We start from the raw sequence: 25,875 nt of genomic DNA, 5'->3' as shown, positions 1-25,875 counted from the left end.
ATGCACCAATTCTTCTGCACTCAGCCTTCTTTATGGTACAATTCACATCCACACGACTACTGGAAAAACCTTAGCTCTAACTAGACGAACCTTTGTCCACAACGTAATGTCTATGCTTTTTACTATGTTATCTAGGTTTGTCATAGCTTTTCTTCTAAGGAGCTAGAGCCATTTAATTTCATGGCTGCAGTCACCATCTGCAGTGATTTTGGAGCCCAGGAAAATAAAGACAGGGTTACATGAAGCAAATAAAAGCTATGAAAGCTTCCATTTAAACTTGAAACATGCCTCTCCATTCATACCAAATTGGCCCAGAACTCAAAAAGACAAGCTTGCATGAAATGGGCAAAGAAGTGCGAATCCTCTCAAGTGAAAGGGAGGGTTGACTTAGTCTAATGACCAAACTTGATATCAAAGGGCAGACATATATGATCTCACAGAAGGTTGATAAATGGCTGTACATAATATTACTATATATGAATAACTGCAGCGTCTACCAGAAGTGACTTTTCCCTTCTTTGTTTACACTAAACAAAATTACTGATATTAGATAAAATAGGGAGTATCACTACAGACCATGCAGACATGAAAAGAATAGAAAGGAACTCTTACAAAAACTCTACAAGATTATAAGATGAAATGCACTAATTCCATGAAACCCATAACCTACAACAAATCACCAATGTTAAACATTATTTGAATAACTGCCTTGAATTGCAATGGAAATTTATAATTTCAAAATGCCCACCACCTAAGAAAGAAACTCAAAAAGCAGAGATAGTGACTGTGAGAGCTTAATTAAACTCCTCCATCATGCTCTGCATAGACCCTGCCTGGACTTTCTACATGTTCCCTCCAGATGTACCTTGTAGCTCCTCAAGATTCTGTGTAATAAACGTCTCCACTTCACTCTCCCTTGCGGTCTTCTGCAGAACTGTTGCCTAACATTCAACACTCAGGGGCTCTACTTTACAAAAGGTAATTTAACAAAGTTGCAAAAACAGCATTTTACAATTCTATCAAATTTAAAAAGAATTACTGGCAATTCTATGTGATTTCTTTTCAAGAAAAGAAACAGAAGAAGCACCTTCAACTCAATTTATGAGGCCAGAATTACTAGGAAACAAAACTAGACAAATAGAAAAAGAGAAAGTAAATAATTAAATCCCCCATGAAGATTCAGATCCTCCATGAAGATTCAAAAATCTATCATAAAATATTAGTAACAGAAATGTAACACAAAGAATTCATATTAAAGATAGCATAAATCAAGGAATTCCCTGGTGGTCCAGGGTTAGCACTCATTGCTTTTACTTGTGGGGCCCAGGTTCAATCCCTGGTTAAGGAGCTAAGATCCTGCAACCTATGCAGCTCACCAAAAATGGTAATATAAATCAAAATCAAGATCACTTAGCAAAGATAAATACATTATTCTTGGCTGTGAACAAATTCTATGTGGAGGATATTGGGTGTCCCACAAAAAAGATTTCCTGTCACGCTTTTGCCATCTCAGTTCTTTCACTGAAATAAAGCCCCAAACTAATTGTTTTTATGTTTATACTGCATCTACTTTGTACCCGTCATTGCCTTTTGAGCATCATTGCATCCTAAGAGTCCCAAAACCACCTAGTAACCCCTGCTATAAAACAGGACAAACACATCTGTCAGGAAAAAAATACTGCTAAAGAAATGATTGAAAGTATTTATTACAGCATAAAAGTAAACAACACATATCAAGTAATAGCATAATTTAAAACTGAAATTTAACACCATTTGGAAAATCGAGTAAATTGTTTCATTATTATCTAGTCAGCATTTCCAAAAATTAATTAAAACTAGAGTAAAAATATCTCCAGAAGTTTATTTAAATAGTATCTTACAAGTATTTTACAGAACCATATTGAACATGTGCTGTGGAAAACAAATGTAATAAATTACCAAGACAAAAAGTGTAATTTTCCAAGCCAATTAACTCAGAAGTTTCAGGAGTAAGCAAATGGGTGTTTTGCTTTTTTTTTCCCCAAAGTAGAGAAGTTTAGCTTTATTGCTTTGCCCAGCAAAGGGGCCACAGTGGGCTAATGCCTTCAAAACTGTGTGTCTCAAACAAGAGCGGGTAGTGAGTTTTATAGTAATGGCTCAAAGTGGGTGTGGTCGGCTCGTGAACTCTCCTTTGATTGGCTGGTGGTGAGGTAAGTGGCAGTCAGCCTCATAAACCTTCTGGCTCCAACTGCTCTGGGTTCTACCTGCTGGTGGGCAGCAGGCTTAGTGTCTCCCACCTGGTGGGGGTTTCAGTATCTGGAGCCTGGACTTACTGAGGCTCAGGTTCTTTGTGTCTCAGCACAGAAGGAATTCAGCAAAGTGGCAGGCAAAGAAGGAGCAGACTTATTAACATAGGACGCTTGTGAGGCACACTAGTTGGCAGGTGAGAGGAGACTGCTTCAGTTAAGTTCTCTGAAGTCTAATCCCATTAAAAAATTTTTTTTTGGCTTATGGGCTCTTAGTTTCTTAACCATGGATTGAACCTGTCAGTTTGGCAGTGTGAGTACTGAGTCCTAACCACTGGACTGCCAGGGAATTTCCCCTAATTTCATTTTTGATGTTTGACTATTGACACTTTTTAATGTTGAGGAAGAACTTTTTCTTTTTCAGCCTATCCGAACAAACTAATTAAAGGGAAAAAAAGCCTGAGTGCTCCTTTGAGACAAACTGGAAGTTCAAACTGTAAGCCTACCCTCCACGAAGGCTCATCCCAGTAATTAAATTTTCCTCTCATCCTAACTGCTCTCCCTACAATTCCCAAGATTAAGACTCATTAAACACAGATGCAGGGACTTCCCTGGCAGTCCAGGGGTTAAGACTCTGTGCTTCCACTGTAGTGGGCACAGGTCTGATCCCTGGTTAACTAAGATCACATATGCTACACGGTACAGCAAAAAAAAAAAAAAAAAAACACAGATGTAAACAACACCTATTCACCATGCAATGGAGAAAGTAACCAACGCTTTCTGGGCACTGTTCCTACCACATAATCCGTCCCTAGTAACCTTCCCTCTCCTCTCATGAACAGTCGCATCCCTCAGTGTCCTTACTGCTCTGCTCATGGTCACCTAGCAGAGGATTATGTTCTGTAACTAACTGTGCTCTATCCATGGATAGACCCTCAACATAACAAGCACGATGGGCAACAAGAATTTTACACTATTCTCTGCCCCTCCCTGACGCTAATTAATACACTAGTGAATTTGGTAATTAAGGGTCCTTGTTTTTCCAGGGAACGTAGATGTGGATGAACGAAACCCAATGAAATTGGCTCCTTCACTGACTCCTTACTGACTCCTTCCCAGAGACCATCATCAAAGACCTGTAATGAAGATTAAGGTCAACAGACTTCAAACTTCAGGTTGAATGGCATAAACTGTAATGTGGCCTCTTCAAGAAAACACAATTAATAGAATATTTACAGAGTGAAGACAATTGCCAATTTACACATATGTTTTCATGTCATATACAAATCATTCCACAAATTTTAACTTATTATGACTTGTAATAATTCTGAAGAACGTAACGATCTCCCATTAATCTTAAGAGAACTGCAGACTTACTTATTCCTTTTATGGATTGGCTGACACACAGGCTAATTTAAGAACTGTGCAAAAACTTTACCTACTTCGTTACATTTGTAAGGATCATCCCCAATATGAGGCGTTTTGTGATGAAACCTCAGGAAGCAATGCTTCATCAAATTCTTTCCACGTTCAGTAAATCTCTTTAGTTTCTGACCTGTATGAAATGAACCATTACACCAAGTTGGAGATACCTGATGAAAACTTTTATAACATTATACTTGAAACACTGCTCTCCAGATTAAATCTATTTCAGTGGTTTTATCTTCAGGTACAAGCCTTAGCACACATATTAGTTTGTGTGGTTTCCTTCAAAGGTATGTATTGAGAAGTCTGATGAATTGTGCAGCCTGGATAAGACCTCGGTAGGGTTTTTCTTCAATGGACTCTCCCTTGTTGCCTCATACTTGAACTCAAGGTGAAGATTTTGCCACACTTGTTACATTTGTAAGAGATAATTCCAGTAACTCCCCCATCTTATGATCTTTGGGTAAAATCCTTGCCACACATTATATTTCTGTGGTTTCTCTCCAGGATAAATATTCCAATATCCAGTGACGAGAGAGCATTAATTTGGAACCTTGCCCCATTCATTACATGTGTAATGTTCTGTCCAGCACAGATTATTTGATGACTGGTAGAATGTGAGCCCCGCGTAAAGGTTTTGCCGATTCCTAGCATTTGTGAGGTAATAATCTCCAGAAAGAAATCTTTGGTGAATGAATTGTCTAAAGGGCTAGTCAGACTAAACACACTTATCTGATTTCTCTCCAGAATGATATTTTCAATGCAGCCTAAGATGGCAACACCTGCTAAAAACACTTCCTTAAAGTTTGTCATCAATGTGGGTTACCTGACAGGAAGGTAGGCTTCACAGTACACTGACAAATTTATCAGTCATTATATTTGTCAGGTTTCTCTCCAACATGAAACATCAGCTCACCTTAAGGTATGAATTTTGACTCAAAATTCATTGAGCCTCTAGCTCAATACATGTCTAGAGCCTCTGTCCAGTTAGAGTAGGTGAAATCACCCCTGAATATTCATTGGAAGGACTGATGTTGAAGCTGAAGCCAGTACTTTGGCTACCTGATATGAAGAGCTGACTGATTAGAAAAGTCCCTGATGCTGGGAAAGACTGAAGGCAAAAGTAGAAGAGGGAAACAGAGGATGAGATAGTTAAGACAGCGTCACTGACTCAATGGACATGAGTTTGAGCAAACCCCAGGAGACAGTGAAGGACAGGGAAGCCTGGTGTGCTGCAGCCCATGGGTTTGCAAGGAGTCAGACATGACTTAGCAACTGAATGACAACAAATGTAGTGACGGCTGAGATTTAAGTAAAGGCTTGTTAACAGTCTTTACTTTTGTAAGGTTTCCCTTTCGTATGAACACTCTGATGCTTTGCCAGGTACGCCTTTCGACTAAAGCAGCTGCCACACTCGTTACACTTGTAAGGTTTCTCTCCAGTATGAATTCTCTGATGAATTGCAAGATTTGAATTCCGATTGAAGACCTTGCCACACTCGTTACATTTGTAAGGTTTCTCTCCAGTATGAGTTCTCCGGTGAATTGCAAGGTATGAATTATAACTGAAGACTCTGCCACATATATCACATTTACATAATTTCTGTCCTGTATGGATTATCTGATGTCTCTTGAGGTTTGAGCTGTGATTAAAGATTTTGCCACAGTCTTTACATTCATAAGGCTTTTCCCCAGTATGAATTCTCCGATGAACTGCAAGGTATGAATTTTGACCAAAGACTTTCCCACAGATGTCACATTTATATGGTTTATCTCCTGAATGGATGATTTGATGTTGTATGAGATGTGAGCCAAAATAAAAAGTTTTGCCACACTCATTACATTTGTAATGTTTCTCTCCAGTATGAATGATCTGATGACTGACAAGGGTTGATCTAATACTGAACATCTTACCACATTCGTTACATTTATAAGGTTTCTCTCCAGTATGAATTCTCTGATGACTTGCAAGGTTTCCTTTTTGACTGAAAGCTTTGCCACATTCACTACATTTGTAAGGTTTCTCTCCAGTATGAATTCTGCGATGTTTTGCAAGGTATGAATTCTGACTAAACACCTTGCCACATTCATTACATTTGTATGGTTTCTCTCCAGTATGTATTCTCTGATGAACTGTAAGGTATGAACTTTGAGTAAACACTTTTTCACATATATCACACTTATATAAGTTCTCTTTTGTATGGATTATTTGATGTCCGGTGAGTTGCAATCCACAGTTAAGGGTTTTGCCACACTCATTGTATTTGTAAGATTTCTCTGCAGTATGAATTGTTTGATGAATAGCAAGGTCTGAATGTTGACTAAACACTTTGTGACATACATCACAATTAAAGATTTTCTCTTCTGTATGGATCAACTGATGTTGAGTGAGGTTTAAGCGTTGATGAATGGTTTGACCACTCTGGTTACAATTGTAAGGGCTCTCCTTGTGTGCCCTCTGATCTTGTGTCAGTACTGAAGGATGCATAAAATCATTCACACATGGATTACCAAGGTTGGACTGGATAGTAGAAGAAATTCCTTGAAGTGGTGAAAATGAGGCATTAATGATGATACTCCTGTGAGCATCATTAAATTCATCAATTTTCTGTTCACTTTTACAAAGCTGCAGTTCATTCTCAAAGTTTAAAGGAAGTCTGTTTTCAATAGGCTGAATTCCTGCAATGTGTCTACCATGTCGCTGTCTCTTACAGGGGAGATTTTTGTCATGGGATACACACTTTCCTTTGTAATTTCTTTCCTCATCTCTTGGCTGAGACTCAAAGTCACACATATTTTCCTGGATTTCCCTGAGGTAAAAATCTTCAGTTTTATTCCTTTTGTGTCTTCCCAGTATCAATGTTTGGAATCCTTCTCCTCTATAAATGTTTGCATTTAGTTGTAATTTCTTGATAACATGCATATGAGAGATATCTACAAGATATAAAGAACCATAAGTAATCCTATTCATTACAATTCCTAAGTAAATATATCATGTTAAATATGTGATATTACACCAAACTAGTACTGACATAAAAAGGAGTTATGAAAATTCCCCATCATGATATTAAAACCTTTGCAAACACAAAATGAATGATTCTTTAGTAAAGATAAAGTGATCTGAGATAATTCCACTTACTTTTAGGGCACCCAATTTTCAAACAACTTACATAAAAACACTCATTGTAAAAACTTCTGTTACCTATCAAAAGTGTGTATTCCAAACATGACGCCAAAGCACATACCAATTATCATTAAAAATACTTACTGGTGCCTCATAACTGAGGAGAAAATATTATACTATAAATATATTATACATACTTGTTAAATATAAATGAATGCTAAAAAATCTGAAAAAATCTATTGCAACAATGAATAATCCAAAACGAACTTATTTAATGAATAATCGCAATGAGTGGCAGTTTCAAATTCAGAAACAAATATAACAGAGAAAATAGCAAATGTGATAAAAGTTTTTTAAAAAATAAAATGTTGTTTTAAATACCTCCTGCAAAACTATGTACCCATGAAGCAGCATAAAAATTCTAAAAGACCACCTTCTACAAATAAAATTTAAATATTAATAAATGAAATATTCCCCACTTACATTAACAGCTATTACACAGAGCAACTCCGTACCTGTGCAGTGCCCTAAAATATCCAGGTCATTGTCTCCAAAATATATATTGCGAATTTATTTAACTAGGGTCATATACAATATGGTTGAGAACAAATTGCAAGAAAAAGGAATACAATATATAATAGAAAAAATGGATATAATAAACATACCTGAATGATATTTTTATACAAAAGTCACTTTTGATTTGTTAATATAAAAATGCACTATTTCTGGAGTAGGAAATGTCAACCCACTCCAGTATTCTACCTGGAAAATTTCATTAGCAGAGGAGCCTGGTCAGCTTCAGTCTAAGGGGGTCACAAAAGAGTTCGACATGACTTAATGACTGTGCCTACACACACACAATGTATAATATATAATTTTTACTACTGTAAAAATTTTAAAGCAAATAAAGATCTTTCTCAAAAGAAAAAAAAAAAGCACTATTTCTGAGAATTCCCTGGCAGTTCAGTGGTTAAAACTCACCACTTTCACTGAGCTAGGTCCAGGTTCTATTGGGAAACTAAATCCTATAAGCAGCATGGTGTGCCCCCCCCCACCAAAAAAAGACATTTCATGCCATCTAACATTACTAATTTCTTTTGAAAGTCTTGAGGAAAATAATCACAATGTTTCAAGTAAGGAAAGTGGAATCACAGATTTATGTACATGACCCCAATTGACACTGAACACAGTGAGAACCACACTATGAATTTTGATCTACAGACTGAGACAACATATTCCTAAACATGACTGTCCACCCAAGCAGTCTAGATTACAAAACACTATGACAAATATCAGGAGTTAAGAAAGAAAACATCAAGGAAGACACAAGAAGTGAGCTGTGTAACTACTAAGGGGATTCAGCCACCCCTCCTGGAAATGGTTTCTGAGTTGTCACAGCTGCACAAAGTGATTTAGGTTGTGTCATGAGAAAGCTGTTCAATACACAGAGGTGTTATTTTTACAGTGTAAGTAAAGTGAATGGTGGCGGGATGGTGAAAGAGTGCTGTGGAAATTGAGACATTTAGGATATAACTTAAATATATTAGAAAATAAGAATCTTTCCATTCACATCATGGTACCATGTAATAAGGAAAGATCAAACTGAGAAACGGCCTGAGTGGAGCACAGAGTACACATATCTGCATAGCTTTTGACTGTGTGAATACCACTGTACAAGGGCAACTAAAATACTGACCTTAAAACAAAAGAAGAATTGGTTTAGTAATAGTATACTTCTGTACCATTTTTAACTAGGGGAATTATACTATGAGTATGGGAAAAAACCAAATGAGATTTAAACACTGTAGAAGGAAATTAACTCTCAATCTATTACACTATTTGCTATGCAGTGTATCCAACTGAGTATTTTAGTGACTATATTTCCGCATATATGCTCAATATAAACATACATAGTATTCCAGGGGACTCTGCAATAATGTTCTCAGCAGAAAGCAGAAGAAAAAACCAGGAGAAGACCATTACAAGGAGTCTAATCTGTACACACAAATGCAGAGCAAAGTAATCAGATCAACAGTATTGTAAAGGAGGGAGATCGTGATTTCAGAATGAAGGTCTCCTAGTTGGGTTAGCAGAGTTTGTATGAGGAAACAAACAAAGATAGGAGAAAGTGACTGACAAAGCCTGAAGATATAATCAAGACATATTTCAGGATATAATCAAAACAGTTAAGTAAGTTAAAAAAGAAAAAAGTAACTAAAATATTAATTACATAATATACTTTTGTATACAAAATTTTTATGCTAACTCTCCTTATTATTAAACATAACACCGTTCTTTTAGCTGGCCTCTCTAAAAACTAGAAATCATATCATTAAATTCTTAACACAAACTCTCAAAGGAAAAAACCATGAGGAGTGATGTCAGCAGGACAGTAGTAAACCACAGGCACTCATTACCCATGAGGGAGCCAAGTTAAAACAAAGCAGAAAAAACAAAAAAGCAGAAAACAATTTGGGAAAACTCACCCAACTGGTAAAGGAGCAGCAACACTCAAACAGATGCCTGTCCAGAAAACACTAAACTGAAAAATGTAGGAAAGTTCATGACAATTTCCTGGCCTTTGACTCCCCTCCTCCTCCTTACATTGCATTGAGAATGAACTGGCACAAGCCTCACCATTCCCAGAGGTTCCCTCAGGTGAAAATGCTAAAAATATGATAGAAACATTCAGTAAACTAGAAATAGAAAAAAATGATCTCAACACAATAAAGGACGTGTATCAAGAGCCCACAGCTAACATCATACTCAATGTGGAATGACTTAAAACTTTTCCCCTAACATCTAGACAAGGATACTTGCACCATCTCTAAAAAAAGAAATTACTAAAATTTCTAGCAAGAACGCAAAGGTACTAGACAAGGATACTTGCACTATCTCTAAAAAAAGAAATTACTAGAATTTCTAGTAAGAACGCAAAGGTACTAAACAAGGATACTTGCACTATCTCTAAAAAAAGAAATTACTAGAATTTCTAGCAAGAACTCAAAGGTAGTAAAAACACATAAAACAATCCCAATAGAAAAAAGAAGCAAAACATCTCTGTTGACAAATGAAATGTAAGAAACCCTGGAGAATTCCTTGGCGGTCCTGGCAAGGTTAGGACTCCAGGCTTCCACTGCCAGGATCGATCCCTGGTGGGGGATCTAGAATCCCACATGGTGCGTGTTGTGGCAAAATAAAATAAATAAAAAGCTCTGAAGATTCTGGAAAAAAAAAATGATAAAAATAATGAACTCAAAAAAAAATAATAATAATAACAATGAACTCATAAAAATGACAATATACAAAAATCAATACTTTTTCCCTAAATTAACAATAAAAAAATCAAGAATTAAATTCAGAAAATTCCATTTACGATACCATCAAAAAAATAAAGTGTTCAGCAACACCATACAGAAGAAGGGAAAGATATATGCACTATGAACTGAAAACACAGCTGAAATATATCTGAAAAGTCAAATTAATGCAGACATCCCAAGCTCAATGGATTAGAAGTAAATACGATCAGGGTGTAAATACTACCCTGAGTGGTCAACAGAGTCAACCCAATCCCCAAGAAAATCCCAACAGTGTGTAACAAGTATTATTGTGATTTTTTTGAAGAAACAGATACATCCTAAGAGTCAAATGCATTCTCAAAAGACACTCAATAGCAAAACCAAGATTGAAAAGAAGAAAGGTGGAAGTTTCACAATTATTTCAAAATTCTTAGAAACCTAAACTAACCCAAGCAGCGTGGTAAGAGCATAAAAACAGATAGACCAGTGGTATACAACAGAGACATCAGAAATAAACTCTTGAGTATGTGGCCCAGTGACGTTCCACAGGGGGTGAGGACCACTCCATGGGGACTGGACAGTCTATTAAACAAAAAATGAATTACAGTTCAGATTAAAAGTATATCACTCCACTTCCTAAGTTCTCTGATTTAGATGTTTCAAAATCAGCTGTTGATGTACAAAGAACAATGGCACATAGATGACCAAAAGACATTAACAACAGTTTACACAATAGCCTCAAAATATGAGGATGTGAACTGAGATAATGTTATCCTGAGGAAGAATTCCTATACCATTTACTGAGAATGAAAGGGGATGGTCACAGCACATGTGAACATCACTGTCACAATGCTACTGAGACAGGCTTTTGTGAAATTGCTCAAAAACCGGAAAAACACCCAGAAAGATTTATCAGTCAGGTTCTGGTGATATTTCCTGTTTTGTATCATAGAACATGCAGACCACTTCACTACAGGGTGAAGTGGTAATTTTCTATATAGCAGGAAAATATTACAATACACGAGGGATGGTATTCTCCATCAAATTTATCTGTTACCCAGTAACAGAGAGTCCACCAGAAAGAATTGATTAACTGAGGGTGGATTATCACAGCAAAGAGTCTGGATATAATTTCAGAGCCTAGGACTATGTATTTCATAAACAAACTTCAGAGGCAAAAATCATACACAAACTTAAAAGAGTATATCAGGAAGAGAATACATTCCCAGACTAGATAGAACAGTACAGGAGTGAAAAATACATGAGATATGTGTGTCATACATCACAAGATCTTCAGACAGAACAATGTGCTCCAGCCACCGACACCAAACTAAGAGCCTGAAAGACACACAAATGCTCCTCATTAGGACTGGGGATCAAAGACAGCATGACTGTGTCCACTGTGTTTAGTTTTCCTGCAAAATAAGAACAGGAAACAGAATGCATCACCCTGTTACACACAAGCCTGAAGAGTGTGGCCAAGGCAGAAGAGAAGGAATAGAAGAGGGATCCAAACAAGCAGACAGAACGAGAGACAGCTCCATGCAGATTCTGGGGTGCCAAATGCAATCAGAGAGCAGCCAGTGCTTTCCCCCTTCTGATGAAGTCTTCTAAAAACATCAAATGGAGATGGAATGAGCAAAGGTTCAGGGACTGTTGTCTGGAGGAGTCAGCTCTTATCTCTGTGGACTGGGAACTGGATTGCCAATGGAGTGAAGTCGAGAAAAAGAGATGAGGGAGTAAGAGGCCCCTTTAAAAGTCCACCTCAAGCTCCTCTAAGGCAAGCAACAGGAGTTCACAGGAGTCAGATGGCAGAGCGCTGCAGATCATGATAGAAGATCTGCCTTTGTCCCTGGTGGGGATGTGGCACCACTAGAGGTGAAAGAATACATTTTCCACGTGGAAAGACAAGAGGGATAGCTTACAGAGAAGAAAAATTTCCTCTGAGAGTTCACATAGTAGGTAAATGTTTGTACTTCCTATAGAATTCTCTGACGAGGGGAAAGTCTTTACGTAAACACTATTGATAGTGAGGCTCCCCCAGACCCTTCTGAGATCTGAACTGTGTTCACACTTTGATACACCACCAAAGGCATTCACCTTACTCTCCACTGACCAGGGCTCTTTATCTTGTTACAAAGTGGGTAAAATATTCAGATAAGAAACAGAAATACCTCCACATAAGAGGAAAGACACATGACTTGCTGTGGCTTTGCCAGAATCCTAGTTCCCTGTTCAACTGAGGATTGATGGAATACAGAGAGGAACAGAAAAATATTTCCAAAATTCACCTGCTGTTTATCTCCTTCTGAATACACAGGGAACAGTATAATGCACAGAAACATTGTCTTTTCCTAAAACTCCTGAATCAAAAGTACATGGGTAAGAAACAGGAAAAGGGGTGTGTTAAAAGTTTTCCATTGAGCTTTATAACTACAAAAGCTCTGGAACTCCTGATGTATCATGAAGTGGGCAGATCGTCAGAGGAAAAGGTAGATTTAAACTCCTGATGCTGCATCCTGAAGCTCTTCATGTCGGAATCAATAGGGATTTCAGATCAGTCAAGTAAAACCGGGGCTCCCAAGAGGCACACAGTGGGAAATGCAGTGATACCCCAGGGCAGATCCCAACTTCAGAGGGAAGTCATCCTCACCCAAGGAGACTAGGTTCCTGAGGGTCTCCACCATCACGTCCCTGTACAAGGCCCTCTGAGCAGGGTCCAGGCATTTCCATTCCTCCTGAGTGAACTCTATGGCCACATCCTTGAAGGTCAACTGTGCCTGAAATGAAAACACATTTCACCAAGGGGCCATGAGGAGAGCTCTTATTTTCACACAGAAGAAGACGAGAAGGGAAAGGATCAAGTTGAAGTTTGTTCTCTGACAGATCCAAGAAAAGCTATTTGGAGGAAATTACGGGTCTCTAATTTTAATTCCTTATGCTTTTACACAGAGATTATGATAACCTGTAATCAACATGGATTTTTCATTTTTGTGGACAATACATGAAATACATGTAAGTAAGATTCTACAATGAGTTGTTCCTCCAGAAGTGTTAGACGATGTTTTACACACTGACTGCTATTCAATATCTAGATGAGCTACACTATGAGTGGTGGCATCAGAAATGACAAAGTCAACAGTGCTATTAAAAAAAAGGTCAAAATTTTAAATTATAATCATAAGAACAGCAGCAATAACTAAAAGTGTTCGAATACTTCAATGATGCTATGTATATTCTAAATGCTTTATGGCTATGAACGTCATAGCTCAGTAGAGAAAGACATGCTATTCTACAGAGACAAGTATCAGAGACATCTGGAGATTTGAGTTTCTGTATGTAAGAAATTATACAGCTGTACATAAGAAATCATACAGCAAGAACCTCAATTAAAGAGAATGCAGTCTTAAACTGAAGACAAAGAAGCAAAAACTGAAGTAACAGAAGAGCATTAAGAAAAAAAAAAAAAAAGAATAGGATTAGAAGCACAATGACAGAGGGCTCCCTGAGACCTGAAATAAGTTCAAAGTGAACAACACAGAAGGCAATAAAAGATTACAGATATGCACACACAAACACATACATATAACATGTTAGTAATCTTACTATCTGAACCATGAACAAGAGAGTGTAGGAAAAATGCAAGGTCACGGAATATATTTATACTTTGAACTATAATACAGTACACAGTTATAAAATCATGATGTCTTTTATGAAAACCATTCACTTCTAGATTCATGAACTCATGGACACACATGTGAATGCAGAAATAACTGAAATGAGAGAAGGTGTCTCTGGACATATTTGTGCATGATTTCTTTCACCATCGTTTTAATTCATGTAAATTTCAGCATTTTTGGAAGAATGAAAAAGCATCAACTGTACCAAATGGTAGTAACATGAAAAAAAATAGGATCCTCTGACTGAAATCCTTTGACTGGAATACCTATATATAAAGACAATGAAAACCATAACATTGACATAGATAGGTATTAACAAATGCAAAGCAGAGTTTATTTCTGTGTTCCACTCATAAAAGACTGAGTCAAACTTAGAAAAGTTATTACTATTATACATAAAGAGATGAAGAAAAAAATGATCACAAAGCAAAGTTAAAAACTACTTAAAGAATTAAATATTACAACTATAAAGAATATGGAAAAAAATACATTGTAAGTATGAAAGACTATTTCACCAAATCTCATGATTAAAAGTAAAGTCTGAATGCATCCCCTCTGAAGTTACAGTGGACTGATGGGGGCTGGCCAGGGCTCCTGCCTCTCACCAGAGTACAGTGTGCCTGAGCGGGGACCCCTAGAGGATGTCACAGGAGAAAAACAGAGAGTGAGAGACACAAAGAGTGTGTCAGAGAACTGGAACTGTGAACGTTCACAAATCTAAGGACACGAATCTAGTAACAGAGAAAGGATTGGAAAGACACTCCATCCTAAAGAGAGCAGGGGTGACTATATTAGAAAAAATAAACACAAAAAATTGAGCAAAAGGATATTATACAAAAAGGTTAATTCAGCAAGAAGATAGAATAATTACAAACAGATATACATCTAGGTTGGAGGGCATCACAGACTCAAAGGGCATGAATTTGAGCAAGCTCAGGGAGATGGTAAAGGACAGGGAAGCCTCGTGTGCTGCAGTCCATAGGGTGGCAAAGAGCTGGACACGACTGAGTGACCAAATATCACACCTAGCATTAGAACTCACCCAAATATGAAGCAAACAACAGAAATATAGAGAATGACAACAGCAAAATGTCAGCACAGAATTAAATATTCAAGTCATATATGCACGGAAACAAAAAATTAAAACAATTGTACCTGACAGACATGTACAGAACATTTCATCCAACAGCAAAAAAACTCAAGAAAATAAAAAGATGTAAACTCTGTATTACTGTTCAAGAAAGTACGGAGAGTCCAAAGCAAGAAAAAGTCATTAGACAACAGTCATTAGACAAGAAAAAGAAGTCAAGGTTATACAAATTGAAACAGAGGTAAAATTATCTCTAGGTAATAAAGTTCTATATGTACAAACCAAAAAGGCTCCATGAGAAAACTGCCACTTCTAAAAATAACCTTAAAAACTGCAGCAGGGAATTCCCTAGCAGTCGAGTGGTTAAGATAGGTCATTATATCTACTACCGTACACAAGAATCCTTTAGAAGAAATTGAGTAGCCATCATAGTCAACAACAGAGTCCAAAATGCAGTGCTTGGGTGCAATCTCAAAAGCAACAGAACGATCTCTGTTCAGCTCCAAGGCAAACCATTCGAAATCACAGTAATCCAAATCTATGCCTCAACCACTAATGCTGAAGAAGCTGAACTTGAATGGTTCTATGAAGACCTACAAGACCTTATAAAACTAACACCCAAAAAAGATGTCCTTTTCAGCACAGGGGACTGGAATGCAAAAGTAGGAAGTCAAGAGATACCTGGAGAACAGGCAAGTTTAGCTTTGGAGTTTAAAATGAAGCAGGGCAAAGGCTAACAGAGTTTTGCCAACAGAATGCACTGGTCATAGCAAATGACCAACAACACAAGAGAAGACTCTACACATGGACATCACCAGATGGTGAATACTATAATCAGACTGATTATATTCTTTGCAGCCAAAGATGGAGAAGCTCTATACAGTCAGCAAAAACAAGACCTGGAACTGACTGTGGCTCAGATCATGAACACCTTACTGCAAAATTCAAACTTAAATTGAAGAAACTATGAAAAACCACTAGACCGTTCAGGTATGACCTATGACCTAAATCAAATCCCTTACGATTATACAGTGGAAGTGACAAACAGATTGAAGGGATTAGATCTGATAGACAGACTGCCTGAAGAACCATGGACAGAGGTGTGTAACATTCTACAGGAAGCAGTGATCAAATCCATCCCTAAGAAAAAGAAATGCAAAAAGGCAAAATGATTGTCTGAAGAGGCCCTACAAATAGCTGGGAAAAGAGAAGCAAAAGGCAAAGGAGAAAAGGAAAGATACAGACATCTGAATGCAGAGTTCCAAAGAATAGCAAGGAGAGATAAGAAAGCATTCCTTAGTGATCAGTACAAATAGAGGAAAACAACAGAATGGGAAGACTTCAGACCTCTTAAAGAGAATTAGAGATACTAAGGGAACATTTCATGCAAAGATGGGCTCAATAAAGGACAGAAATGGTATGGACCTACCACAATCAGAAGAGATGGCAAGAACACACAGAAGAACTGTACAAAAAAGATCTTCATGATCCAGATAACCACAATGGTGTGATCACTCATAGAGCCAGATATCCTGGAGTGCAATCAAGTGGGCCTTAGGAAGCATCACTACAAAGATAGTGGAGGTGATAGAATTCCAGCTGAGCTAGTTCAAATCCTAAAAGATGATGCTATTAAAATGCTGTACTCAATATGCCAGCAAATTTGAAAAACTCAGCAGTGGCCACCAAACTGGAAAAGGTCAGTTTTCATTCCAACCCCAAAAAAAGGCAATGCCAAAGAATGTTCAAACTACCACACAATTGCACTCATTTCACATGCTAGCAAAGTAATGCTCAAAATTCTCCAAGCCAGGCTTCAATAGTACCTGAACTGAAAACTTCCAGATGTTCAAGCTGGATTGTGAAAAGGCAGAGGAACCAGAGATCAAATTCCCAACAACCGCTGGAACACAGAAAAAGCAAGAGAATTCCAGAAAAACATCTACCTCTGCTTTATTGACTACCCAAAGTCTTTGACTGTGTGGATCACATCAAACTGGAAAATTCTTAAAGAGATGTGCATACTAGACCACCATACCTGCCTCCTGAGAAACCTGTATGCAAGTCAAGAAGCAACAGTTAGAACTGGACACGGAACTATGAACTGGTTCAATATTGGGAAAGGAGTACATCAAGGTTGCATACTGTCAGCCTGCTTATTTAACTTATATGTTGAGTACATCACTTGAAATGCTGGGCTGGAAGAAGCACAAACTGGAAACAAGATTGCAGGGAGAAATATCAATAACTTCGGATACAAAGATGACACCATCTTTATGACAGAAAGCGAGAGGAACTAAAGAGTCTCCTGATGATGGTGAAAGAAGAGAGTGAAAAAGCTGGCTTAAAACTCAGCATTCAAAAAAAGGAAGATCATGGCTTCCAGTCCCATTACTTCATGGCAAATAGATGGGGAAACAATGGAAACAGTGCCTGACTTTATTTTCTTGGTTCCAAAATTACCGGAGATGGTGACTGCAGCCATGAAATTAAAAGAAGCTTGCTCCCTGGAAGAAAAGCTATGACAAACCTAGACAGCATTGCCCAAGGAGGTAAAAGATTTGCTCACTGAAAATTACTAAAGTTTGCTAAGAGATATCCGAGGACATAAGTAAAGTAAATGATACTCTGTACTCATGAATTGGAAGACCTAATAGTTTTAAAATGACTTTATTACTGAAAATGTTAGATTCTAATGGTATCCCTGTCAAAATTTCAAAGGCAATTTTTGCTGTAAAAAAAAAAAAAAATTACAATTCACAGGGAACCTCAAGGGGACCCCAAACAGTCAAAATACTCTTGAAACAGAAGATGGAGGCTGTCCTTTTCAAAATTCAAAACATATTACAAAGTAATCAAGATGATATTGTACTAGCATAAGCCCAGATACATAACCCACTGGAACAGATTAGAGTACCAGAAATAATTCAGTGAATGTGATATAAAATGTACAGACAAGGGTGCAAAGACTGCACAAAGTGTAAAGGACAAACTCGATAACAAATGATATAGAGCAACTCTATACAACCAAGCAAAAGAATGAAGATGGAACCTTATTTGTAACAAAGGTAAAATCTTCCGTATCACAGGATACAATCCACCAAGTGCAGAGACAACCTCTGAGGAATGGAGGTGACGAAAGTGATTTCAAGAATTTCCAGTTGTCAGAGATTTTGATTGATTTTATAGGTCAAATTCAAAAACAGAATAAAACATTCCCTGGCAGTCCAGTGGTTAGGACTCTGTGCTTTCAGTGCCGTGGGCCTAGGTTCAAACCCTGGTTGGGGAACTAAGATACTACAAGCCGACATGAGGTGCAGTCAAAAAAAAAGGAATCAATATCCTTATACCACTGATGTCTGTTTCTGAACGTTCCCTTCCATTTGCAACCATTAAGATTCGAAGTCTAAATAGAGAACAAACTCATGGTTCCCAAGGGGGAAGAATGGGGAAGGGATAGTTAGGGAGTTTGGGATGGACATGCACACACTGCTGTATTTAAAATAAATAACCAACAAGGTCCACCTGTATAGGACATGGAACTCTGCCCAATATTATATGACAGTCTGGATGGGAGGGGAGTTTGAGTGAGAATGGATACATGTGTACGTACGGCTGAGTCCCCTTTCCATCCACCTAAAACTATCACAACCTGTTAATCAGCTCTACTCCAATATAAAATAACTAAAAAAGAAAAAGAAAAAAAGACAAAGTCAACGACTGATTCATTTAGCTTCAAATGCCTTACAAAAAGAACGAATTACCCCTCATTGGTCAGTTTTTCAGATTTTATCAGATATTATGCATATAAATGTTCAACTTCTTTACCCTGGTTGACAGAGCAGAGAGCGCATCCCGATGGGCCCTAAGCAATCCCTGCTGCCCAACAGCACCGAGACCCCGTCTCCAACCCGTGGGTGAGAAGCCCTGCCCAGGACAGTGCCCAGGGGAGCCTCCTCACAAGGGCCAGGTCACTGGGTCATGGGGAGACGGGATCTAAGTGGAGACACAGGCCCTGAGGGAAGGCGCCGGGTGAGTGTGCATGTACAGGAGTCAGACAGGACACTCCAGAGTCAGACACGAGTGGCGAGCCCAGAGAAGGGCATTTCAGGAAGGCAGTGTAAGAATCCACTGAGAATATGACCTTACCTGAGAAAGAGCCATGCCTGACTCCTCTTTTTTCCTCTTCCTCCTCTTCTATGCTCTTCCTTGGGCAAAGTAAGTCTTTGGAAGTCAACCTTGAAAGTTGTAAAACTGCTGTTAGAATCCATATCTTCTCTCTCTGTGCCCCAACCACACACACACAAAGATCTCATCAGGTGGAAAAGAGTCTTTGGCTGCCACTGTCACAGGAGAGACCAGAGATCAATATGGGAGTTTTTCTACCCTTTCCTTCAAATCTCGCTCCCCTCCTGGTAAGGCCTCATGAAAACAGCAGCAGGGGGCACCTCAGCTAACGCTCAGCTGTCCAACTCATACAATCCCTTTCAGGACACAGTCCAGGCCCTGGTCCATCCCCACTCAGAGCACAGCCCCTACCCTGAGCCCAGATCTCAGCACTCAGGAATGGGAGGATCGAGAGTACTGATGCTCAATGCTAGATGCACCCTGGCCCCTTAAACATTATTGAGATTGGACCCCACACTGACAATATGAAAAGAAATCTCTGGTCAGGGGGTATAAAACATGCATACCCAGAATTCTTCATCGATCTAAGGCAAACCTGAGTTGACCAGCACCCCGTGGAGGCAAGTCTAGTCCACTCCTCACATTCTATTTTCCATCTTGACGGAGGTTAACAGATGAAGAACAAGTATGTACACATGAGGCATCTAGTGTGACTATTTGATAAATTTACACTTCTGTCAACTCACAACTAGCGTTTTACTTCTGTGTGGCAAGAATACTGAAGTGTTATTCTCTCAACAAATATCAAGTACATAGAAACACAGTATGAACCACAGTCAACATTAGATTGTACATGTTGCAAATACTGACCTAAATTTTGTGATTTAATTTCCTCTGGATAGTTAGACAAGGGAATCTCTAAGTCATTTTCTGTAATAGCCATACCATTTACATTTCCACCAAGAGTACACAAGAGTTCCCTATTCTGTGTGTGTGTGTGTGTGTGTAAACACGTGCGGGCACATGTTTTGGGACAGGGTGGGAGAGGACAGGAGAGGAACTAGCACTGGCCTGGCAGCAAAAAAGTAGCAGCTACACCTTCCCAAGGATGTCCCTCTGTACTACCGTTCACTTGGTGTTGCCAGTCCTCTTGATTCCTGGAACAATCTCTCCCTACATTGAAGAACGTAATGGCCCCTCTCAAGTCCTGTCCATGGAACATACCTAGCAAAACCTCCCTAATGAAAACTCTCTGCCATTTGAAGCTTAGTACTCATCAATTCCTTCCCTTTTGGACTCAGATGAACTTACAAACTCTCATGGGGCCCAACACAGTCTCTATAAAACCCATAATGATCCACTCATCCTGCTATAAAAAACCACACACACAAAAAAAATCCCAAACTCTAATAAATCATGCCAGAGAGAAAAGTACGTATGAAGATATCCAAAGATCCACTGGATGCAAAACACCATGTTTTCACTCACTGTAACCTCAGCCCAAAGATTGTCATCTTTGAAAACTACGTATAAAAGATGTTTTCAGCAGTGCACAAGCCCCAGCGAGACCCAAACAGCTCCCAAGGAAACACCCCAAATCCCCCTGTCGTAGCTTTTACAGTGCAACTGAACATTTCTTTATCTGCGACACAAAATACTGAAGAGTACTAAAGGTAAACAACAAAATGACGTCTGAAACTTTTCTTATGTTACTCTAAAAACTGTAGAAAGATTCCTTTCTCTGTCTCTCTTTTCCCCTGGAGCAGGAAGGATTTATTTCTTGCAAGAAGTAATGGAGATCTTTCTCAAAGCAGTGTCCCTGCACAATGATCCTTGACCTCCCCAAACACCCAACACAAGTCACCTGTGGAGTGGATGCTGAAAGGCACCCTTCAGCTCCATCTCCTGAGCACAAGGCACCCATCCTCCTGCACCCAAGGGTCCCTGTGTGCTCAGCTTAGGCCGTACTTCTAACATTGGAGGAAAATAATTTTCTGTGCCTGAAACAACTGCCTTCATGGAAGCCAAAACATGCAAGCAACCCAAATGTCCATTAACAGAGGAATGGATAAAGAAGATGTAGTACTTATATATAATGAAACACTACTCAGACATTAAACAGAACGGAAAAAAATGTCATTTGCAGCAACACAGAGGGACCCAGAAATCACCATACTGAGTGAAGTTAAGTAAGAGAAGAAGAAATATCTTACGACATCCCTTAGATGTGGAATCTAAAAAGAAATTATACAAATGAACTTACAAAACAGAAAGAGACTCACAGACTTAGAGAATGATTGTGGCAGGGTTGGGGGGGAAGGGATAAACGGGCAGTTTGGGATGGACATGTACTCACTGCTATATTTTAAATGGAGAGCCAACAAGGACCTACTGTATAGCACATGGAACTCAATGTTATATGGCAGCCTGGATGGGAGAGGAGTTTGGGAGAGAATGGATACAGGTATATGTATTCCTGAGTACTCTCACAGGTCTCCTGAAACTATCACAACATTGTCAATCAGCTATATCCCTATACAAAACTAAAACTTAAAAAAAGAAACCCACAAATTTACATTTAATGCTGAGAAATATTTCTACTACGGTCACTTCTACTCAGAGCCTGTGTTCCTGTCTCCAAGCCAGCAATTTTGTTTTTCATTCTGGGAAGATAGGGACCCATATAAACTTCTACAAAAACTAGATACTCTCTCCAAAAAGAACTGCCACACAGAGACACATACCCAGTTTGGCCAGTCACTTCAGGGTCAGCATTGCTCTGACTGAGTTTCTCGTCTAGTCTCTCATCTGCATGTTATAAGCAGGCTCCCTGAGGTCCAGAAGGGAGACATTTTTTGAAAAAGTCTTGGTGGAGTGAACAGAATAGGGGTGTTTCCCAAATGAGATCCTGCAAGTTCAGGGGGCAGAGTTTGTCCTTATTGCCTATCCCATTTAAAATACCATCTATCAGATACCTGATCAAAGGAAACTTCTTTCAAGGTCTAATCACACAGACACCAAACAGGTAATTCTTCTTTTCCAGAAAAATCAAAGTAAAGTAATTTAAACAGTTGCAGAAGCACAGCTGCTGGTGCAGAAAACATTGTAAGGGTTTAGCTTAGAAATAAGCTCTGAGCAAACTTTTTCATCATGAACAGAGGAATAAAAGAGGAAAAAAATATATATAAGGGATTCAAATCCCTTATATAAACTGGCATAGTATCTGCATATAACCTACACACACCTTCCCATATGCTGTAAATCATCTCGAGGTTACTTATAATACCAAATAAAATGTGAATGCTATGTAAAAAAAAAAAAAATTAGACTAACTGGTTAAACCATGTTTTGACCGTTAATATAAAAGACATTTCTACCAAGTACTCATCAAAAGAATCTAAATGTATTTACTAGTTATGAAAGCACTTTTCCAACACATTAAGATAAGGCATGGAAAGCACTTTGGTGTCAAGAATATCTGAATCAATAAAAGGAAATAATCTTGCTGTCAATGCTTTTAAAAAATTGAGGATATATCATATTTAGAAAAGAACCACATGAGTAGAATACATAATGACCCCAAATTTATTTCACAACTTAGTAATTATTTGTAGGGACTCAGATATTTAATGCACTAGTATATATGTAAAGTTAACAACAAAAGAACTGTAAAGGAAACAGAAAAAAGTAAATCCATTACAGAAAAACACTTTCAATGTTTCTTCAAAGAGGTTCTATGTGGGGACAGAACTAGTCCTTTCTTGCCCCACTAGTGCCCCCTCCATCCCATGCCAGGAAATGGAAGGGGGTGAGCCACACCTGTCTGAGCCAAGTCACTGCTCCTTGGCTCAATAGGGGCTGCAAAGGGACGTTATCTTGTCATACAAACAATTACAAAATGTACAAACCTTCCAGCTTGGCGGTATGAATCTTCGTCTGTATAATTTAAGCAAACAAAATAGAAAGCTATTAGATTCTAAAGCCAGAAAACAGTGCATCATAACTTTGTCCAAATCCAGTTAACTCACCCCTCCCACCTGGACACAGGTTTCCCTCTCCTGCACTATTTTTTTTTTACCTGCACTATTATGCATTTCCATTTAATTGTCTATCTCCATCTCCCGCCTCCCTCCCGTTTCTGTCTCTTTTTTAATCTTTTCTATTCTGCTGGTCTATTTCTCTCTGCTGTCCTGCCACGCTCTGCAACTTGTTTCTCCTCTTGTTGCTCTTTCCCCCCATATCTTTACATTTCTGCTTCTTTCTTCCCCCAGCTCAACGTCCTCTCTGCCCTCCGGTTGCAAACCTCTGCCTCTTAGTCCCCTCCTCCCCACTCTCAGGCACCACACGTGGCTATGCTTCCTTTCAGCTCCGCTAGTCACACGCTGTCATCTGTTCCTCTCTCAGGACCACGATGTTCTGAAGGCCACGGCTCCACCTTTTATCCTCTCGCAGAATCTCTGTGAAGTGCCTCACCGCTGTTGCTCCCCTTACTACCAGTGATCGAGGCCCCCCTCTCCCCATGTTGCTGCCCAATCCCTGGAGACCTGGCTCTTAAAATTTCTCTATTTTATTCACCTACTATTTTCAAGGCTAAATCTATTTCATCTTACGGTCTCTTTACAAGACCCTCAGCCATCTTCTGTCTCCATCCGTTTTCCCTTATTCTTTCCACCTCATCAGTTTTCCTCTCTCAGGTTTCTTCTCTGCGGCTGCCGATCCCATCGCCCGCTTATTTATGGCAAAGGAGATGCAGTAAGACGGCCGCCTACGGAAGAGACCGTTTTCCAACCGAAGGAAAAACTGGGGGCTGAAAAACATTGGCCGGGGTCACCTGCCCCTACGCGGGGTGAGGGGACGGGCTGGCAGGGAGGGGAGGCCCGCGGGGCGGAAGGAGCGGCCTGAGGAGACGCGAGGACAGAAGGGGCCGGGAGGGACCGGGGCGGGCTCTCCAGAATCCCAGGACCGGGGAGAGGACGCGGCCTCCAAGGGCCGAGAGGGCGAGGCTGAGGGGCGCGAATCCACTTCGCGAAGGAGGGCTTTACATGAGGCGGGGGGCAGAGGTAGGAAAGGGTTTTAAGCACGAAAATGTGCGAAAGGCGGTGTCTACTGAGACCAAAGGCGGAAAACGCAAGGGCAGGGACCAGCCTCTGCGATTTCAACCCAGTGGAAAACACACCCAACCCCTAACAGCGACGTCTGGATAGACTGGGGGCGGAGAGGCGGGTGCTGGGATTTTAGGCCCGTGCCGACCCCCATGCCGTGAGGATGGAGTTAGAAGGTGGAAGGGGGCCACCGCCACCGCACAGATACAGTACGGACGAGCAACTTACTCAGTGGGGTGACCTTCTCTTCGCGTAGTCCGCTTCCGGTTCCGTAAGGAACGGCGCCCGAGGGGCCAGAGGGGCCAGAGGGGCACGAGGGGCACTTCCGGGGGCGGGGCCTTGGTCTGACGCTAGGAGCCTGGAGAGACCCCCGGCCCCCGCAGGGAGTGCTGGGAGGCAGGGCTGGCGCGGAGCAGGGGGCGGGGAGAGGGAGGTTGATCCTATTAATTTGAAATGCTTTTTTAAATGTATTGCCCCACGTTGAGGGTGGGGGGACCGGTGCTGGGTGCTCCTTGCTGCCTGGGCACTTCTCTAACTGCAGTGAGCGGGGGGTTACCCTTGTTGTGTGTGGGCTTCTCACTGCGGTGGCGTCTCTTGCCAAGAGCACAGGCTCCGGGGCACACAGGCTTCAGTAGTTGCAGCTCCCTGGCTCCAGAGCATGGGCAGTAGTTCTGGCCCACGGACTTAGTTGTCTCAAGGCACGTGGGATCTTCCCCGACCAGGGATGAACCCGTGTCTCCCGCAGTGGCCGGCGGATTCTTTACCACTGAGCCACCAGGGAAGGCCCACTGTCACAGTTTGAAGGTGAAAGCTGGGCCAGTTGCCTGGCCCAGTTATACAGAAACTAAGATGTCTCCTAACAAGTTGAAAATGGTTACAGTAAAAAGTTGTTTTTAAAAAAAAAAAGTTGTTTTTGCCAGCAGTTTGCTTACACGTCCAATTGACTGTGTATGAGATAAAAGGTTCCAGGTAAACTTTTTAAATATCTTTCCCCAACTCGTTGACAACAGGAAACCTTACATGTTTGATAAACTAAATTATATGTAGTTTATAAATATCTAGATCATTCCCAAATAAGATAAAAGAGTGAAATACTACTAAAAATGGTATTTTGCCTCACAACTCTATTTTTGTTTTTGTCTTTGAAATCTTTGGGACTGGAACAGTAAACTACACAGAGAACACCACAGCATTTTCCCACACTTTCCATCAGATCTTACTCCCTTCCTGGTGAAGCCCTCACATAAACAGCAGCAGTAGGCACCTCAGAAGACCCGACAATCCCCTTCAGGTCACAGACCAGGCCCTGGTCCATCCCCACTCAGAGAAGAACGCCTCCCCTCAGCCCAGATATCAGCCCTCAGGAATAGGAGGACTCAGAGTCCTAAAGCTCAAGAAAGGATTCAGGTTAGAATCACCTGGGGAACCTTAAACATAATTAACAGTGGGTCTCACCCCATTTATTTGAAAGGGACTCTGGTCAGGGCACAAAAATGTATTTACAAAGTGCTTCTTTGATCTAATGTGAAGACTGGGTTGAACATCAAGGATGAATGAATGGATAGTGAAAATGCAGTGTGTGTATATATATAATGAAATATCACTCAAGCATAAAATCTTTTTTTTTTTTTTTGGCCGCACTGTGCAGCTTCTGGCATTTTAGTTCCCTGACCAGGGTTGAACCCAAACCCTGGCAGTACAAGCACTGAGTATCAGCCACTGGACTGCCAGGGAACTCCCTAAAATAAAGAAATATTTCCATTTGCAACAACGTGGAAGGTACTAAGCTAAGCGAACAAAAAG

General features: G+C 39.9%; 2 protein-coding genes across 2 annotated transcripts in view; both read right to left on the bottom strand.

Moving 5' to 3' along the window:
- Positions 1–19,062, bottom strand: part of LOC133054808 (zinc finger protein 83-like) — a 38,124-nt gene extending 19,062 nt beyond the window's left edge. The window contains exon 1 of the mRNA XM_061140129.1: positions 18,992–19,062. Within this exon, the coding sequence (XP_060996112.1) occupies positions 18,992–19,006 (15 nt within the window). The 5' untranslated portion in view covers positions 19,007–19,062. The remainder of the gene's footprint in view (positions 1–18,991) is intronic.
- Positions 1,842–24,313, bottom strand: LOC133054811 (zinc finger protein OZF-like). Its single transcript, XM_061140135.1, is given in 4 exon segments — positions 1,842–6,583; positions 18,992–19,080; positions 22,879–22,906; positions 24,301–24,313. A coding segment is annotated over 1 exon segment (1,614 nt). The 5' UTR covers positions 6,573–6,583; positions 18,992–19,080; positions 22,879–22,906; positions 24,301–24,313; the 3' UTR covers positions 1,842–4,958.
- Positions 24,314–25,875: the final 1,562 nt, after the last annotated feature.

Source organism: Dama dama, chromosome 4 (assembly GCF_033118175.1).
Source record: "Dama dama isolate Ldn47 chromosome 4, ASM3311817v1, whole genome shotgun sequence".
In the NCBI taxonomy this organism is placed as follows: domain Eukaryota; kingdom Metazoa; phylum Chordata; class Mammalia; order Artiodactyla; family Cervidae; genus Dama; species Dama dama.
Note: the sequence above shows the minus strand (reverse complement) of the source record. Positions and strands in the feature narration are given on the sequence as shown.